The sequence below is a fragment of the Neolamprologus brichardi genome, chromosome 11 (assembly GCF_056152115.1).
Source record: "Neolamprologus brichardi isolate AB-2024 chromosome 11, ASM5615211v1, whole genome shotgun sequence".
Taxonomy (NCBI): domain Eukaryota; kingdom Metazoa; phylum Chordata; class Actinopteri; order Cichliformes; family Cichlidae; genus Neolamprologus; species Neolamprologus brichardi.
In genome coordinates, this window is record NC_142114.1 from 14,574,140 (window position 1) to 14,593,662 (window position 19,523).

The following is a 19,523-nucleotide window of genomic DNA, read 5'->3' on the forward strand; positions in this document are numbered from 1 at the left end:
TAAAGTCTGATAGACTCTGTGCAAAACAGTTTACCTCAACCTTCAAAGCTTAAAAAACTGAAAGAAAAATGTGTTTCTGAGGTTTTAGCTCCCAGATTGTCCTCTCAGATTGTGAGTTTCATGTGAAAGTGCTGCTGTGCCCATTAAATCTGCACCTGAAGCCATGTGCTAGGAGCAAAGGGGATTTAAAAAACCAAAGCAAAAAACTACAGATTTATTTAGGCTTCAGTTTAGGGCTTCTTTAACTGACAGATGAATGCTGAGCTGGACGTCTGGCTCAGGCATGTGGTGTAATGCATAACAAATAATATGGCTTGCTTTGTGGTTCAATACACTAACAGCTGGAGCGGGAGAAGCTGACAACAGCCAGAATATTTTGGATGAATTTTTCACCGAGCATGTAACAGTTTTTGTCTCTGTGCTGTGCCCGATATCATACTATATAATACTAATTTAATGACTTCTCTTAATCTGAAAATGCCTGCAGTCCTGCCCAAGTCACTGATTGACCATCAGAGAAAGTGTTGCCACACTTTTCCTTATTTGATTTCACTTACTTTAACATCAGCAATCCCACTAAGCAGTCACAGGAAGGTGTTATCAGCTAATTTTGTCAAATCTGCCAATATTTGTGATTAATAACATGCAGAAAGTGGGAGTCAAAAGTGTGGACCATAAACACACATTTAATTTTGTGTATTGTCACAGCGCCACCATAGATTGTTCCTGTGAGACACGCAACACTAAAAGTTACACATTTCATGTTTTTGTTTTTTACCAGAAATACTGTTCAGGTAATAATTTAACTTTAACCCTATCTTACTTTTATCTTGAAATTTTGCTTAACACCATTAAGCTGCAACTTTTAAACAGCAGGAAACAAAGGAGAGAAGAAGCAGCAATCTCAAATCGATTTCTTTGGAAAGGGCATTTGAGTTAAGTAATATTTTCTTTCTTGCTGCCTCATTCTTGGCTCTGGTTTTATACATGCAGTGCTTTAACCATCGTTAAGTTCTCTCCTCTGCCCTGGTTTGCAGTTGTCAGTCTTCCTTTATACGCCACAACAGCCTCTGAGCTGAGAGCTGCTGCAGCTGCCCCTGATGATGTGTAAGCAGTTTCAAGTGAGCAAAGTGTTTTATCAGTGAACCTTACCCTAGCATGTTTCATCGTGGCAGTACTGCTGGGCTTCAGTAAACATGCACATTAATGCACATGCATATGAAGTTTGGAAAAATTAATTCAAATGCGGTGGAGTTATTTAAGAGATAACGCATTCACAAAATTCATGTTGCCGCTCAATACAGAAAATCTGGACATCAAATGACTCGTCATTTTATCTGACACAGCAGTGAGAAGAATCATCAACACACACACACACACACACACACACACACACACACACACACACACACACACACAGGAGAGTGATATGCAAACCAGCTGCGAAACACAGAGCCACTCAGAGCAAACGAATGCAACAGCATTAAAACACAAAGGGAGGTAAAAAAAATTAAATAAAACAATTTATTCCATCACAAGATGACACACATTCAGAGATAAGTTATCTCAGTATATTCACGCCCTGACGCTGAGCACATTAGGAACAAATTGAAACACAGCCGTGCTGCTTCGGTTTTGCCTTGTCACCACTGATGACTTAGTCCTCGATCATAAAATTTCTGCAGAAGCCGTTGTGTTCATTTCAGCCTCTCGCCTCTTTATCACTGTCACCATGGAAACAGGGAAAGCCCCACACGTTTCCAAGGGAACCAGATGGAAAATATGCTTTTTTTTTTCCCTTTTCTTTTTTCGTGCCAGTATATGAGAGCTTCTCTGCAATGCTGCTCTGTTCTGAATGTGTGAACGTGGGTGTGTGTATTCCCGGTGGTCCCACATTTGATTGGGAAAGCTCCGATTTAGCTGAGCCTGCAAATGTTGCCCAGTTCACTTGGCCATGTCCTCGGCCACAGCCTTCCCCATTTTATCTTTGAGGTAGGCTAATTTCTGCCACTCTGTCTTGAGCTCCAGCCACTCGTAATACGGCACCTGAAAGAAAATAAAACAGACAAAGCATGTGTTTACAGAGCTGATGACCATCTGTCACCATTAAAGATGTATATTTAAAATAAAATGTTGGTTTTCACTCTTAGATTCATATAGTTGGTCAGTTAATACAGTCTGAAACACTGCAACCTGACAAGCAAGTGAGTCCACTGTTGGATTGTCCTAGATGAGAGAAGAGACAGAGCTTGGATTGGCCTAGATGAGGCAGAGCTGCGGCTGGAGCTCTATTTATACCACAGACTGCAGTGGGGCCCACCTGACTCTCAGCTCTACAAGTATTAGCTCCATTGTTTGCACACAATCAGCCTGACAGAAACAGCAGCAGCGGCAGTGCTGGTTCTCTGCTTCTTTTCTTTGAAATATTGCTCACGAGCAGAGAAAAAAACAGAAGATCTCTATTTCAGTTGGCTTTAGTGTGTGTAGTTTGGGCAATAAGAAAAACTAATCTAAAGAACAAACAGAGCTGTTCAGCCTATATAGAGAAAATTATTCAGTCACTGTGGGGGGGAAAAACACAACCATCTCAGGCACTGCTACAACGCTGGCTTCTACTCACCTCTACTGTGATGAAGCCAGCCAACTGAAGATGTCGCCTCATCATGACAAAACGTCCCAGAAGGTCTTTACTCTTTGAGCCAAAGTTGGGAAATTCCCAAGATAGGAAAGCTACCCTAAAAAAACATATGTGGGGAAACAGGAGGACAAATATATTTAGATTCCTGGAGCAAAAGATGCTGCAACATTAAAAAGCTCAAAATAAATCTTTAAGTACCCAAAGCCACATGACTCTTCCCTATGACTCACCGTCGTGCTCCTGTGGGTAAAGCCTGATCTCCTCCTCCGCTTGGTAGATGAGGGGCTTTTATTGTTACCATGTCAACTGGTTTGTTGTCAGCATCCACGACCAGCTCACCATCTGAGAACAACATAAAAAACAAAACCGCTCTAGTAGTGATGATGCATGTAATCTCATATTATATCTCCAGGCTTATTATATCTCCTTACCAATAGTCCATCCATACACTGTGTCAACACCAACGCGAAGGGCCTCTGACCTCCCGCCCACAAACTTCAGTAATGTTTCTCTCAGGGTTCTCTGCAGAGGGGACAGGGGAGAGCTGCTGGCCGGGAAAGACGGGACACTCTGAGAGGACAGAGTATCCAAAGAACCAGGATGCTCCAAGCTGAGAGTAGCAGCGATATGCAAGAGCTTCAGTTTGTAGTTCTCTGCTCGAGCTGGACTTCCTTCTATAGTGAGGAGAAAAAAAAAAACACAAAGGAAAGAGAGAATGAGTGACGACAACTCACTGGCAACAGGGCTTCCAAAACCCTTACAAGAAGGTTTGAGGAAACAAAGCAATTTTTTGTCTCTACAGGAAAATGGGACTGATGATCAATCTTGTCCTGTCAGAAGTATAGTGGTGTGGTACTGCCATCTGCTGAGCAGGAATGGTATTTAGGTAGTTAACCATAAATGCCCAGAAAGACACTACAACACAACGTTAAAAAAAGAGAAAAAAAAAAGATGGGAATCAGAGAAATCTGAGGTCTTTTATATATTTCTTTTTTTCCTTAAAAATGTCCTTCCTGTCTTGCCTATATAGCCCAGACAGTTTCGTGGTTAGCATCCCTGCATTGCAGTTACATTGATTCAGTCACTCAGCTCTACTTCACCAGCTACTGTGAGTAGTAAGAGGTCTATACAATTGTCTTTGTTTGTGCACACCAACCACAGTTAGGGCTAAAACCTGTGATTAAGAAAACTACGGGGTCAATTCATTTTCATTTCCCTTTATTTAACAAGGAAGTACCACTGAGATCAAATCTGGTTTTACACGGGAGACCTTGCAAAGGTAGCAACCGAACAAACTCAAAATCTCTCAAAAACTGAACAAATACAACATAAAATACAGGAGAGACTCAGAGAACGCAGACCGGCACCAAGGCAGCTCAGTATTTATTTTTAAGGGAACAGTATCATATTTTGTATCTAAATTCCATTTTCTTTTAAATATACTTTAAGAAGTTTGCACTAAAGGTAAAACAAGCATTCGATTATTGTAATGCACATAAAGTCAGAATAAAATGAATCAACTGCACTAAAAAAGTATCCCATGCCAACATGTTCCTGTCAGCTCTTTATTCTGGTATGACTATTTAGTTTACAATCTTTGAGCTGCTTTATGTATCGGTCTCCATGACAGCTGTGGTGAACATTTCCTCCATGTTTCAGCTTGTAAAACTTTCAGCCAGTATCTCTTTCCTCTGTGGAATAACATAGGTGCTGTGTGGGGATTCGGCTCTGAATTGTGGGAGGGATGTTTTTCAAGTCTTTTATTTTATTTGGCAAAACAATCTTTGTGCTGGTTTTCTGGGTCTGATTGGATGTCCTGCTGTTATCATCTGTTGTTTCTGCCTCAACACATACCAGGGATTTTGGTAATGTGATAGGGGCTTCCTTATCAGTTACCTGAAGCACATTCACCAGCCTCTCCTACTTTAAAGGAGCAGGCCGTGTATTTCACCCTGAACGTCTGACAATTTAGAGGAAACCTGATTTACTTGTGAGAGCCTGCTGTGTCATATAAAGCGCATATCTGCAAAACTGAGAATTGAGGATAAACGCACACACAGTACTGAGTCTTACCTGAAAGTTTGGAAACGTGATTTTGCTGTATGAGGGGAATGAGATAGTGGGGTTTGTCCTGCTGTAGCACACACAGAGACCAAACCACATCCGTTTTCAGAAAGGGTTCCAAGCCTGAGAGAGCCTTCTCCAACACAGAGTGCACCTTTAATCAAAACAGCACAGAGAGCAATCGTTTCAGTTAGGAAGCAGAACGAAATGTGCACAATCAACAAAAAGCCTTTAATGACATTAGCACCTTGTTAAAGAACTCTTCTCCTTTGCTGGGCTGAAAGCCCAGTCTGGCAAAAGTCATGAGCAGATTACACAGCTGAGAAGTAGTATACTTGTCGCTGTTTGCTGTGTAGTGCTGATAAAACAAAATGTATAGAGAGAGAATTTAAGATCACAGATGCACAATGTTTTGAAAATGACTTTTATCAGGGGCTGATTACTCACCTCAGCAAAGGCTTCAAAGAGAGGCATATGGAGCCATTTGAGAAAACCAAGTGACTTAGCACAGCGTGTGATGTCAGCAGAACTGAGCTCAGGGACTCTGGGTAATAACTCTGAGGCCATTCGCTGAAATACCTGAGAATGGTGGAAACTCAGCTTCCCTAAAAGCAATGATAAAGGTTCTGTTGTTAGCAGCGCAGAGTGTGTGAGCAGACAGTCATATACAAAACACAACCAAACCTCATTCATCAGGTTTATCAAACCTAATATAAAGACTTGTGATGATAACACATGCATAGCCTATTATTTATGGTGTTATTACCGTATGCAAAGGCCATGTCCATTATCAAAGGTGTGGTGAACTCTGCCGAGGGTTTCTGGAGAAGGTGGTAGGACAGAGCCCTGAGAAGTGGGACGCTTCTGCGACTCTGAGCTGCCAAAGATACACAGACTTTGCGAATATCTTCTCCTGAAAAGCCCTCTGCAAGCTCCAAAGCCTAAAAGTGGAGAAAGAGGATCCTTCATATGATTTCAATATATGTCAAGTCAAATCAGTGTATTCATATAGCACATTAAATACAACTGATCTTGCCCAGCTGCATAAGCAATTAAAATTAACAAAGAAACAACACAAGTAATTCAAGAAGAATAAAAAGAAGAAGAAGAATAATTAGGGAATGGAGTAATAATATAAAAATGATAATAGTAAGTTAGATGAAAACAGTAAAATCTCTGTACAGAGTTTTATTTATATGGACACAGTGTCTAACTCTAAGTTACTTTCACTGTGCTGCCACTACAGACACAATCATTTTTATCATTTCTAATCAACACATTAATATTTAAACTTTTTCTATAATATATATATAAAATTTCACACATGCTTTCTCCATTTAGCAATCTCAAGGGATTGCATGTAAATGACTTTAACCCAGTAAGAAGGGCCAAACTTTTAAACACAGAAATCTGCCTAAAACACTGACATTAAAACTTCAAACTTCAAAACTGGAACTTTAACCGTGTTTTAAAGGTGACCGTTGTTTGAAGTCTGATACCTTGTCCTCCAGTCGGTCTATCAAGCTTGGCGACATGCGTTCTCCTTTGGATATCAGCGCACTGACAGTTTTCGTATCATCAATCTCAGTCCAGCGCAGTTCAAGTTGTTTAAGCGTAGCGTTCACTAGTTCCACATCCTGCTGACCTTTCCTGCCTGCTCCCCAGTCTACCAAGTAGCCCAGCTGTCTGTACGTCAGCCTTCGAATTCTCCACAGGACTTCTGTCTGGACAGAACTGAGCACCGGATCACCGGGGGAAACGCCCATAATCCAGAGAGTTCGCAAGACAGACACTAGACTGCTGTTCCACACAGAGGCCACCTAGAATACACAAAGATAAATGAGATATTTATCTCAACAGACAAGCTTAAAATCCTTTTGAATGTTGATAACTTTAATAGATGAGGGCAGAGCTAGTGCACTTCACTCATGTACCTGCCGAGATAAAGTATTCATCATATCCAGGAGCCTTGAATCCATCATCAGTTCTGGTTGTTGTTCCTTAAACTTTCCCTTGGTTTTTAGTACCAGCTGGGCCCACTTCATGAGAGCGGTGGCAGCTTGATTACCATTACCTCCATACTTTTCCCAAGCAGACAGGATGTCCTCTGGCACTGTTGCCTTGTCCACCGATTCGTCCAGCTGTGTGCGAGTAGGGCTCACTGAATAGTGGTCTTCTTTGGTAACTGCTGTTCTTTCACACATTGACCTCTCTGTGAGCCATGGCCATCCCTTGGCTCTTTGAAACTCTGCAGGCCCAGCAGCAGATAGAGGTAGGCGAGCAGGAGCAGCAGCAGCAGCAGCCGAGGCCTGAGAGGAGGACCTGCAGAGCAGACGGGCACATCTGCCCAGGAGGCGGCCAGCCATGAGTCTGAGAGACAGAGAGCGGCTAAAGGCAGTAAAGAAGGGCTTTCTCACGGCTCAGCAGCTGGTGTCACCATCTCACTTTTAAACCTGAGGGGGCAGTAGAGAATTCAACATTAAGTGTGGCTATAAGAAAAGGGTCGCCTTTTAAATCTCACTACAAGTTAACACATTTTCAAGTCCGCCAAATGCTTTAGCCATGTTTCATCTTCTACTTGTGATACAGATTTCCTGAACAGCGTCGCTAATGGTGATAAAAGTGGTTGTGTAACCAGTGGTACGCAGTTTTTCTTCGTCAATAATGCATCTAAACCTAGCTCTGCAGTACATGCTACTGTAACGCTGATTAAAACCCATCTTCTTTACACGGAACCCGGCAGCAAGAGAGAATACGCTGGTCTTGTCATGTAACGTTGAATCCTGACCTTGTAGAGAGGAAGAGGCGCAGTGAAACGCCGGTCTTCCATCTACCTCCGCTCATAATACTCGTGTCTGTGCGTCGGAGAGCAGACTCACTGCACGGTTTCACCGGCTACCCAAATAACAAAAGGCTTACCTTTAATTTACGATCATTTTGGCGAAAGTGGTTCACATGGAAAGTGTCTAGGAGAGGTGGTCGCAGAAAATTGACGTCGTCGGACGCTGTCACGTGATCAGCGGATGTCGCTGTCATTGGCTGGAAATGTTTCGAGTCGCCCGACAAGAATCGAGAGTCCAGGTCGCGTTCAATAGTGCAAAGCTACTTAGTTTACCGTCACAGTTGGTGTGAACGCTCTCATCACACTTGACAGGAGAAAGCACTGTGCAAAACTCTTGAACCACCCATTGTATTACTTTCCCTTCTTGAGCAATAGTTCTACAGATTTTCTGAGGGTCAGTCAATCTTTCGACATTGGCTGCTTTTTCATTCGTCAGCACAGTCCTTGTACCTGGCCATTTTCACAGGAATTGGGCTTTCTCTTTTTCTTCTTCTTCTTTTTTTTTGTTTTTGATCAGCCACTTAACATTGACCAAAGAATCATTCAAAAAGGAGTGAACCAGTGCTGTGTCTACACATAACAGACAACTTAGCAAAGAACTAATTTTAAATGCTATCTTTAGGCAAGAAAAAAAAAAATCACTAGTTCCCATTTTATTTTCTATATTATTGTAGGTTACCATTTTGACAGGCAAAGTGATTTCCAAAGAGCTACAGCATAAACAAAAACTTGGGGAAACCAGAGCGGTGGAGGCAGGGCTGGACGGTCTGAGTGTGGCATACCGGGATTTAATGGGCCAATGGAAAGTCTAATGAAAGTGGTGAAAAGGTGGAGCTGAAAAGCTGAGAAAGAGAGAAAAACAACCAAACAAACAAACACACACACACACACACACACACACACACACACACACACACACACACAGTACCAGCAAAATCAAACAAAATACAAACCTTTTATGGTGACTTTCTCACAGTCCCAGGAGGCTGCTGTTTTTAGCATTAGTCATGGAGAAGTGCAGGAGGCGGGACAGCAGCCCCAACAACAGAGTGAGGAAGAGACAAAGGAGGGGCTAAATCAACTCGGTAAGAAAATAGATGGAGGGACATAATAAGGAAGGGAGAAGTTCAAGGGTTCAGGCAAAATGAATGGCTACTTGACCAGTGAATGGCCACTGCTTATAGTACCAACTGACTAAAACTTGTGTCAGTTTCAATAATAAATATATACTGAGTAATCATGGTGAGCCACCTTGACTAAGAGTTCAGCCCTGGATGGAGGACAAAAGAATAAGTAGCAGCCCAAAACACTATTTACAACAGATGAATAGTATCTGAAAGTCATGTTCTCATGAAATTGGAAACAATTAAGCAAAGTCCTGATACAGAACATGAGATATGCATCTGAACCTTTATTCTACCCATCTACTGTTTGCTAGAGCCTCATCACAAATGGTCTCTGTGCAAGGTTGGCTGTAATGAAGACATGCTTAAGGAAGGGAAACAGGGAGAAAAGGCTGATATATGTCAAATTACACAAAAACTGAACAAAAATCAGTGGCGAGAGGTCTGATGGAGCAATATTTAAAAACTTGAAATTTTGCGTTCAAGCCATTGTCAGTATGTATAAATGAGGAAGGGAGAGTGGTACAACAATGAGTGTCTGCAGACATCTGTAAAAACACGGCAGAGGCTCTGTCATGTTTGGGCCCTGCAGATGACAATCTGAGCAGAGAGTTTCCCCTCACCTATCCAACCTCCAGCACTGTGTTCTTAGAGCTGATAAAATTACTTTGATTATCTAACCACTGTTGTACAGACTATTATACAGTGTGGTATAATATTGACTCCCTTAAACACAGCTTATCGTACTTGCTATTTATCTTTTTATTTACGCAGCATGCAAAGAGTTCTACGTAGGAACAGGTAAGGGACAGTATGACCTTAACTCCGTTTGGTACATAACCACAGGCTATTATAGTTAAAGTATATATTGATACATAAATCAACTCTGAACTGTCCATTTATTACTTTTAAATGTATTTCTAAAAATTACAATCCTATTTTTTCTTCTTTGTGTCTTTCCAATCTAATATCTGATAAGCAAAGTCCAAACTGAGTCAAAACTACTAAACGTTTTGTCCCTCAACACGACGGTCTCTATACAAGCTAAATCTTTTTTTGTACTTATTAACCACATAGCCTATTCATCATCACAGTTTTTTGATTTGGATTAAATCGATTGATTTGCAATTGCTAATGTTTAAAAATCAAATAGCCAGTAAAGGTGGTGATTCCGAATAAGGTAGAAGGAACTGGTAAAATTAATTTGCATCATCTCATTGACATTAATATAGCAGATAATAGACCCAGATACTCACATATCACATGCATATTTGAATGGGTTCTTTAGCTATTTGGTAAAGCACATAAATGTGATCTAGTGCTCATGTTTTTTGTTTTTTTTTTTTGCTTTACTTTTTATTTTTAGTGCTGTGATGCAGCTGTAGGAATCACAAACGAACATAAATGGCAACCACATTCCACACCTGTGCATTAATAACATGTGGTGGTAGTTTGGGGTTAATGCTGTTAACGGAGGAGGATATGGGCTTAGACCGAACGAGCATGAGCTGTCACAGTGCCAGTCTCTGCGACACTCAGCTTGCAGCGGGAGGCAAGCGACATCAGTGAACACGCTGACACCATTAACCTTCCTCTGTGGTCGAGGTAACCTGCTCCAGCACCGCGGATAAGCTGAGATTGGCAGCAGGTGTGACAGCTGATTAACACAAGCTGCAGGCAATTTCCCCTCTGATGTTTCTGTTTGTATTTTGCTTTGTGGAGCTGCAGGCCCTCATTGGCTGTCTGGTCCTGTGGCACAGCTGTTAGGCTGTGAATTTTAGTTATGTCTGTTTTTTCATATCTTTGCCATCAGAACTACATTTTGTTATATACTTATGTAATTAGTAATAATCAGTGAATTATTTTCAATAATTCAGTCAATTAGATGTCTGAATTTATCTGAATCTATCAATGTAAAGTGGATTGTTGTTCAATATTGGGAGGTAGTGGGTGCACTGCAATGTTAAGGTTATGTGGTTGGAATGACATTGGTCTCTATTAACCTTCACTGTTCCTTGCTTTTAATTTCATTCAGTTTATCAGGAAAAACATGCTAAGGTTAGATAAGAGATACACAATACAGTTTCACTCATATCATAAGCTAGTGTGTGTGTGTGTGTGTGTGTGTGTGTGTGTGTGTGTGTGTGTGTGTTCCGTGTAACCTGACTAGAGGTGACATTTTACGCAGGCTGCTTGATAAACACGAATCTATTTCCAGCAGTGTGAGTGCGCATGTGCAAATTAAAAGGACTTTTTGAGGTATAAAAACCTTTCCCAGAAAATGTGTTGTGTCTCAGACCATTGTGTGTGTGTGTATATGATCGTGTGTGTGTGAGAGAGAGAGTGAGAAACAGGGCGCGTGTTCGGGACTGTACCTTAAGTGACAAAATTTCGGGGGCAAAGAAGGACCGAGTGGTGTGGACCTCCATTGATTTGGGAGAACCTTCCCCTGTCACACCTGCAACCATGAAGGTAGGTGACACAGTATATTATGTGTGAAAAAGAGCAGCAGGTCGATCTAATATAAGAATAAAATGGACCGTTTTGTAGTCTCTGGTATATTTGGGAATGGGTTCAAAAAAGCGTATATGTTTATAGATGTCTATAAATAACTGTGCAGTATACAGAAATGCCTCAGTTGAAATTAGCAATACATAATTTCAGATATATACATAAATACATAAATATTATTTATCTAACTGTACAGTTCATCTGTGGGTTTTGTAATGAAGTGGTAAAAAAATAATTTAACACAAAACTCATTTAAGAAGTATTTAATGTTAGCAATACAAAGGTCACATTGAAGGGTACTGTGTATACCAAATGTATGAAATTATTTTTGTTTTGGGCTCTTCACCATCAAAAATTATTGTTTCCATATCTACCTGCATTCAGGACTCATACGACATGTTCGAAATGAATGGCGACATGGACAAGAAGAAGAAGAAAAAGATGAAGAAGAAGGAAAAGCTGGAGGGCATGAAAAAAGAAATGGATATAGTGAGTGATTTTAAGAAAGCTCTGTTCTTTTATCACCTTTAATCATATAGAAAGGATTGGGCGTTAGTTGAATAAAGGCCCTATCACTTTCCACGTGACTTTAATGACTTATTCCAGCTGCTGTTGTGATCTGACCAAAATGCATCAATTTAGATATGAGTACATAACCTTAGCTCACTCCTATCTCCCCTTTGGAAGATTTCTGAATCTGTAATTTTGTCTGTCTCCTTCGTCAGGATGATCATGAAATAACAATTGAAGAGCTTGAAATGAGGTACACCACCAGTGTCGATAAAGTAAGACATTTCTCATCTTTTATTTCAGTCTTGTTTTTACTCTTGTTTATTTATTATTTATTATGCAACATTAAACAAGACAAAGGCAGTTCCTCTGTCCTTTTTTAAAGTTCACTTTTTTTCATGTGTCTTGCTCTGTACTCCATCCACAGGGCTTGACTTCCTCATTCGCCCGAGAGGTCTTGGAGAGAGATGGTCTTAATGAGCTGAAGCCTCCTAAAGGAACTCCTGAGTATGTGAAGTTTGCCAGGCAGCTGGCTGGAGGCCTCCAGTGTCTCATGTGGGTTGCCGCTGTTATCTGCTTCATCGCCTTTGGAATTGAACTTGGAAGAGGGAACCTCACAAGCTTTGATGATGTGAGTCGGCACTCTTCCCTTTCTCTTGCTTCTCCTTTAGTGTACAACTGAACCGAATGCAATATGGCTCATGTAAATTGATTTGAGCAGGAAGTATCGGAGAGAACTGGGAGGTAAATGAAGAGAGACTGTGGGAAGGAGGGCAACAACATCCTATTTTAACATCCTCTGTCTCTCTCTCTCTCATGCCAGCTGTACTTGGCCATTGTCCTTATTACTGTTGTCGTGGTAACCGGTTGTTTTGGTTACTACCAAGAATTCAAGAGTACTAACATCATTGCCAGCTTCAAAAACCTAGTTCCACAAGTAAGTTGCACAAATGCAGGTGTCAAAATGTTACCAAATGTTGGCCTATATTAATAATTACTTCTGTTATATCTCTCTGGCCTTCATGTTTTAATCCTCTTTCATCTTGTCTAATCTGGCAACCCACTCTCCAACATTAGCAAGCCCTAGTAATCCGTGATGGTCAGAAGAACCAGATCAATGCTAACGAACTAGTGGTGGGGGATCTGGTGGAGATCAAAGGAGGAGACAGAGTCCCTGCTGATATTCGCATCATCACTAGTCAGGGCTGCAAGGTAAAATACACACATACTGCAGTGCACTGTGGACAGGATACTGTCCTATAGCATTGGATGCTTTGTTAGAAATGTTATAATGCTAGGTTATAATGCAGGCCTATGGTCAAAGTTTAAAAAGTAAAATTTCTTTAAATAACACGAGTTGATGATTTGAATAATGGAGGGACGCTAAAAGGTTCACTTTTACTTGGCTAATGGAAGTAAAAACATGAAAGAGCTCGGTCCATTATCGCACACCTGTGTTTCTTATCTCGATTTCAACATGCAGATATGTAGGAAATCTTTTGTAAATATACTTTGTGTGCCAGGTTGACAACTCGTCCTTGACTGGGGAGTCTGAACCACAAACCAGGAGCCCCGAATGTACTCACGAGAATCCCCTGGAGACCAGAAACGTTGCTTTCTTCTCCACAACCTGTCTGGAAGGTACATTAGATAATAGGGTTGGCTTTTGTACTCTTTAACACATTATCTTTGCTTAAAATAGGCCTATGATGGCTTCTGCTAATATTTTTCAGTTTGTTGTGAAGCAGAAGCAGTAACTAAACACAGTAAACCAACATACAGTATCTCCTCTCCTCTCCAGGTGTGGCCACTGGCGTGATCATTAACACAGGCGATCGTACTATCATCGGTCGGATTGCCAGCTTAGCAAGCGGTGTCGGAAACGAGAAGACACCTATCGCTATCGAGATTGAGCATTTTGTGGACATCATTGCTGGTCTTGCAATCTTTTTTGGGTTTACCTTCTTTGTGGTTGCCATGTTTATTGGATATGCCTTCCTGGAAGCCATGATCTTCTTCATGGCTATTGTGGTGGCTTATGTGCCAGAAGGACTACTTGCTACAGTAACCGTAAGTTTCACATCTACTATAACATCTGTGTGTGTCAAATACCTGTCTGTCTTATAATAAGAGAACCCAGCTTTACAAGTGCTCATTTTGAAGAATCACGTGTTGTGTATTAGTACACAGATTAATGCAGTTACTCGTTTTCTCTGCGGTTCTTCTTTGTAGTAACACACCAGCCCATAACAAACTGTTTCTTTTTGACAGGTTTGTCTGTCTCTCACTGCTAAACGACTTGCCAGGAAGAACTGTGTTGTGAAGAACCTGGAGGCCGTGGAGACATTAGGTCAGCATATCAGACTGTTACTCAACGGAGACAGCTTATTATAAAATCACTTCATGATGAAAGGGATCATTTTATTTATAATTAGATTATTTAAAGTCTCACTGAGTTCAATTGTGGTGATAAAATCATTGCAAGTTTGGCAATATTTAGATATTAGTTAATAATAACGCGCTGAGTGGTTTTTCACAGGCTTGACAGTTTATATCTGTCTGTGTGTTAAATGGTTTTTTTTTGCTGTTTTATTTTCTCAAGTTATAATAAACCTACATTTTTTTATGTTTTCTCTTTCATATGAAGCATATGTAATGAAATGTCTTATGAATAAAAACTGCCATTGCCATTCATCAAAAAGTTTATCACGTATGCAACTCATAACATCGTAAAAATGTCCTCATGAAATCCAGTCTCTCGTACGTAAAGAAGACGCGTGTGTAACCTTTGACCCTTGTGTGCTTAGGCTCCACTTCAGTGATCTGTTCGGATAAGACGGGCACACTGACCCAGAACAGGATGACTGTAGCTCACCTTTGGTTTGACAACCACGTTCACGCTGCTGATACCACAGAAGATCAGTCTGGTAAATAAGCACATTTAAAGCAGTGCCTTTTGAAATCACCCAGTTGTATTGCTGTAAACAGTTCTATATAACAATAATTAAATATGCATAGGTCAAAGTTTTGATCAGTCATCAGAGACATGGCGTTCCCTGGCAAGAGTTGCAGCCCTCTGCAACAGAGCTATATTCAAACCGGACCAGGAAGGAATACCCATTCCTAAGGTACAGGATGATCTTTGGTGTTACAGTGTCATATGTACGTAATTACGTGAACTCTGTGCTATTTAATTAAACTTGGTTTGACTTGATTTGGAGTCAGCTTGCATATAGTGCAACTCTGACCCTGCAAAATGTTGCATTTAGTCTTGCTTTCTTATAAACATTATATAAAGTTATAGTAGCTCGGTGGCCCATTATTATTATTGTTCTCATTACATTGCTTTTACTGCCTCTCATAGCGGATTGTGGTTGGAGATGCATCTGAGACCGCTCTGCTCAAGTTCACTGAGCTCACTGTAGGAAACACCATGGACTACCGAAACCGCTTTAAGAAAATTGTGGAAGTGCCTTTCAACTCTACCAACAAGTTTCAGGTAGCAACAGAGATATTTTGTCATGCTTGATGAATCCCTGCATTCTTAATGATAAAAAAAAGATCATTTTGTGGTCACCTGGAGTCTAACTTAATGTCTTGTCTGATCCTTAGCTGTCTATCCATGAACTAGAGGATCCGCTGGACCTGCGTTATCTGCTGGTGATGAAGGGAGCACCAGAACGTATTTTGGAACGCTGCTCCACCATTTTGGTAAAAGGCCAGGAACTGCCGCTGGACGAGCAGTGGAGCGAATCCTTTCAGACGGCTTACATGGACCTGGGAGGGCTGGGAGAAAGAGTACTGGGTTAGAGTGCTTCTCATTGAAATGTTGCTAGAGTTGTTTGTTTTTCCCGCCACACACTGTTGGAGGTTTGAGCAAATCTTTCAAAACATTTTCACTGTAATCAGTTTTGTTTTATGGGCCGTAATAATTGATAGTACATAATAAATTTTGGTGGTGCTTTGGGTTTTGTATTTTTAACCATCCTTCCCTGCGCTCCCAGGTTTCTGTCACCTTTATCTAAATGAGAAAGAGTTTCCTCGTGGCTATCAATTTGAAACGGATGACATGAATTTCCCCACATCTGGATTGTGCTTTGCTGGCCTCATCTCAATGATTGACCCACCAAGAGCTACTGTACCCGATGCAGTGATGAAATGCCGTACTGCTGGTATCAGGGTGCGTTACTATGGCCACACTTAAACAGCTTGTTTTTCAGATGGTTTGAGTTCTAAAAAATAGTTTTTACTCACGTAATGCAATTTTTTTTTCTCATAACTTTAGGTTATCATGGTAACTGGAGACCATCCAATTACTGCAAAGGCAATAGCAGCTAATGTCGGCATCATCTCAGAAGGCAGTGAAACAGTTGAGGATATTGCCCAGAGGAAGCGCATACCTGTGGAACAAGTCAACAAGAGGTGACTGCATCGCTTCAGTCCACAATTTAAACAATTCCCATTTCAGTGGCTTATACATTTGACTGTCTGTACATTTGAGTCTAATGTTTATTTCTCACAATCATTCAGCATATGTCTGTGACAAATAAATAAACGATGTATATTATTGTATGTGTCTGCACAGTGAAGCTCGTGCTTGTGTGATTAGCGGTGGCCAGCTGAAAGACATGAGCAGCGACGAATTGGACGAGGCGCTGCGCAACCATCCTGAGATGGTGTTTGCAAGAACATCCCCTCAGCAGAAACTGATTATTGTGGAGAGCTGTCAGCGTTTGGTAAATACAAATACACTGTGACCTCTCACTACCCTACCTCCACCTCATAACTCGCGGCCTGACTTTTAAACTAGTTGTGCACATGTTTCATAAAAGCATATGCTAATATCTTACGGTCCCCTTACAATAAGATATTAGATATTAGACCTTACTATGGCCCCCCTGTGAGGACAGTGAATGAAGAAGCAGCAGGGGTAGAGATTGGTTTGCTCATATCATTTTACCCAGTGTGTTCAGGTTAATGACTGTTTTCATCTTTCACCACCCCAGGGCTCCATTGTGGCTGTGACAGGTGATGGCGTGAATGACTCTCCCGCTCTTAAGAAGGCTGATATTGGCGTCGCCATGGGGATCGCTGGCTCAGATGCTGCGAAGAACGCAGCAGACATGATCTTACTGGATGACAACTTTGCTTCTATTGTCACCGGAGTGGAGCAGGGTGAGACTTGAGAAGAAACTCTGCTGTGTATTAAAAGTGGTCGTTTGTAGAGTGAATTTATATCTTCCTACTTAAAGTACTATTGATTTTGAGGTAAAACCTGTGGTAATTATAAAGATCCTGCAGTTGCTTGTACTAAGCAATGAACAGTTAAAGCTAAAGCACATTGAGTCCTTTTGTTGTCACACCTGTGTATGTGTGTCTGTAGGCCGTCTTATCTTTGACAACCTGAAGAAGTCTATTGCCTACACGCTAACAAAGAACATTCCTGAGCTGACTCCATATCTGGTCTACATCACCGTCAGCGTGCCTCTTCCTCTCGGCTGCATCACCATCCTGTTCATTGAACTGGCCACTGACATTGTGAGTAATTATGTCATTAGTACCAGTTCCTTAAGGAAGAAAATTGCTTAATTACGGTCATTACACTGATAATTTGGTTTAACTGGTGATGATTGCTGTTATCCTATATTTGCTTGCACCACTCACACACAGTTTAGCCCTTAACAGTGGGTGATTTAGTGATATTAATATATTCTTCACTCTCATATGTGCTTTGGACTGATATCTGGTATGTTTATTTCTCTCTCTGGTGTAGTTCCCCTCTGTTTCTCTGGCATACGAGAAAGCAGAGAGTGACATCATGCACCTTAAACCTAGGAACCCCCGGCGTGATCGCCTAGTGAACGAAGCCCTGGCTGTGTATTCGTACTTCCAGATAGGTGCGGCTATAAGTGTTTGTGTCATTACAATATACATGCAGTACCGTTTTACTATTGGAATTGCTTATCCCAGTTACCCTTAACTGAATGACAAACACAAAACTACCTCAGTCCATCCTGTAAAGTGCAGCAGATGAGATGGTACTGCTAATACTTAGAATATCTATTTTGGTCTCTCTGCATCTACATACTGTTCTACATCTAGACTGCATCTACATACTAGAAACTTCTGAACCTTTGTATTCTATCTCTGTTTTAGGAGCCATTCAGTCTTACGCAGGTTTTACTGATTATTTCACCGCCATGGCTCAGGAGGGTTGGTTTCCACTCTTATGCGTTGGCCTGCGGGGTCAGTGGGAAGACGTCAAACTTCAAGACTTACAAGACAGCTATGGACAAGAATGGGTTAGTTTAGACCTTCTGTTTTACTTTCAGTGTTACTATAAGTGTTTTTGGTAATACGGATATTTGTAATTTTTTTATGGAAGGACTCACTCTCTCATTTCCTCTTCTCTGTGTGCAGACCTACAGTCAGAGGCTGTATCAAGAATATACGTGCTACACCGTGTTTTTCGTCAGTATAGAGATTTGCCAGATCGCAGATGTGCTCATCAGGAAAACACGACGTCTCTCTGCATTCCAGCAAGGCTTCTTCAGGTCAGCAAAGACCCGTCTATACCATGACTTGCTACTAGCTAAATGTGAAGCGGGAACATTTCTAGTTTGTCAATAACTGTGAAAGCAGGATAAAGTAGAAAACCAGCATAATTCCTGTCTGAGTGTTTAACTGTTATCCAAGATAGCTAACCCTGCTGATTGTCTTGAAGTTATGCAAAAAGAGCTTAAAGTGCAACACATGAAACTAGAGTCAGGAAAGTGGCAACTTTAGACGCTTGTATAGCCACTTTTCTTAAGAGCTACAGCTGACTACAGAGTCTTTGTTAAACACCAATTTTGCAATTCCTAAACAGAAAACACAAGTTTGATACATTTATCTGGGAAATTTTCCATGTGTTTTGCCATAAAGGTAACTTTGGTCTAATAAGTGACTGTAACAAGATCCGACTGGGAGATTTTATGTTTTCGTGTGCAGGAACCGAGTCCTGGTGTCCGCCATAGTCTTCCAGCTCTGCCTGGGTAATCTGCTTTGCTACTGCCCTGGAATGCCCAATATCTTCAACTTTATGCCCATCAGGTAAAAACACAGGTCCTCGTTTACATGGTCACCATCTTAAAATCATAGTTCAGACTGGATTAGAAAACAAATTGTCTGTAATCTACAGAATGCATCTTTTATTAAAACATAATATTGAAACAATAGGTAGAAAATGTTTAATATTATACTTACTAAATTACACAATCATTTTTGCTTGTTAATAACCAAAAGGTTCTTTAAATGTTAACACATTGGTTTATTTTCTCTTCAGGGTTCAGTGGTGGTTTGTTCCAGTTCCATTTGGTATTTTGATCTTTGTCTATGATGAGATCAGGAAGTTGGGAGTGAGAAGACACCCAGGAAGTAAGTTTAAAAATCTTCTTCTTCTTCAATCATCATTAAATTAACCATTCTCATTCCATGACGATGAATCTGTCTCTTGCTATTTCACAGGTTGGTGGGATCAGGAATTATATTACTGAGATCATAGAAGAAATTTCAGCCTTTCATCCAGTGACATGCATGAAAGCATCCTTTATTCACAGAACATGACAAACCAGGAGAATGTCACCCAATTCAACACTTCACTGAGATTTATGTATTTAAAGCCTTTAATTTCAGAAATTTATGAATTTTCAAAACTTCCTAAATGCTTTTGACAAAATAAAAAAGGGTTAATCACTATTTCAAAACTTCACAGATGTGTGTTTTTGCAAATCTTTGACTGATTGCATTGTATTTATATTAATAATGAATTTTATGACTGTCAAATCAATTAGAA

The 19,523-nt window shown here is 40.7% G+C and overlaps 2 protein-coding genes across 2 annotated transcripts; one reads left to right on the plus strand and one right to left on the minus strand.

Annotated features, from left to right (window-relative positions):
* Positions 1-1,510: 1,510 nt before the first annotated feature.
* On the minus strand, positions 1,511-7,715 carry tbrg4 (transforming growth factor beta regulator 4). Its single transcript, XM_006801344.3, has 11 exons — positions 7,622-7,715; positions 6,637-7,155; positions 6,202-6,522; positions 5,469-5,643; positions 5,150-5,307; positions 4,950-5,060; positions 4,712-4,856; positions 3,070-3,312; positions 2,869-2,980; positions 2,621-2,735; positions 1,511-2,046 (listed from the first exon to the last, which is right to left on the minus strand). The coding sequence occupies exons 2-11, from the start codon at positions 7,066-7,068 to the stop codon at positions 1,945-1,947; spliced, it is 1,914 nt and encodes a 637-aa protein (XP_006801407.2). The 5' UTR covers positions 7,069-7,155; positions 7,622-7,715; the 3' UTR covers positions 1,511-1,944.
* A 3,848-nt stretch (positions 7,716-11,563) lies between these two features.
* LOC102790882 (potassium-transporting ATPase alpha chain 1) lies at positions 11,564-19,224 on the plus strand. The gene is made up of 23 exons (XM_035912288.2): positions 11,564-11,668; positions 11,905-11,964; positions 12,117-12,320; positions 12,513-12,626; positions 12,767-12,901; positions 13,213-13,330; positions 13,491-13,759; positions 13,961-14,039; positions 14,497-14,616; positions 14,708-14,817; positions 15,054-15,188; positions 15,302-15,494; positions 15,694-15,869; positions 15,975-16,111; positions 16,275-16,425; positions 16,696-16,864; positions 17,073-17,227; positions 17,463-17,586; positions 17,846-17,991; positions 18,110-18,243; positions 18,680-18,781; positions 19,014-19,105; positions 19,196-19,224. Exons 1-23 carry the CDS (start codon positions 11,576-11,578, stop codon positions 19,222-19,224), a joined length of 3,045 nt encoding a protein of 1,014 aa, XP_035768181.2. The 5' UTR covers positions 11,564-11,575.
* Positions 19,225-19,523: the final 299 nt, after the last annotated feature.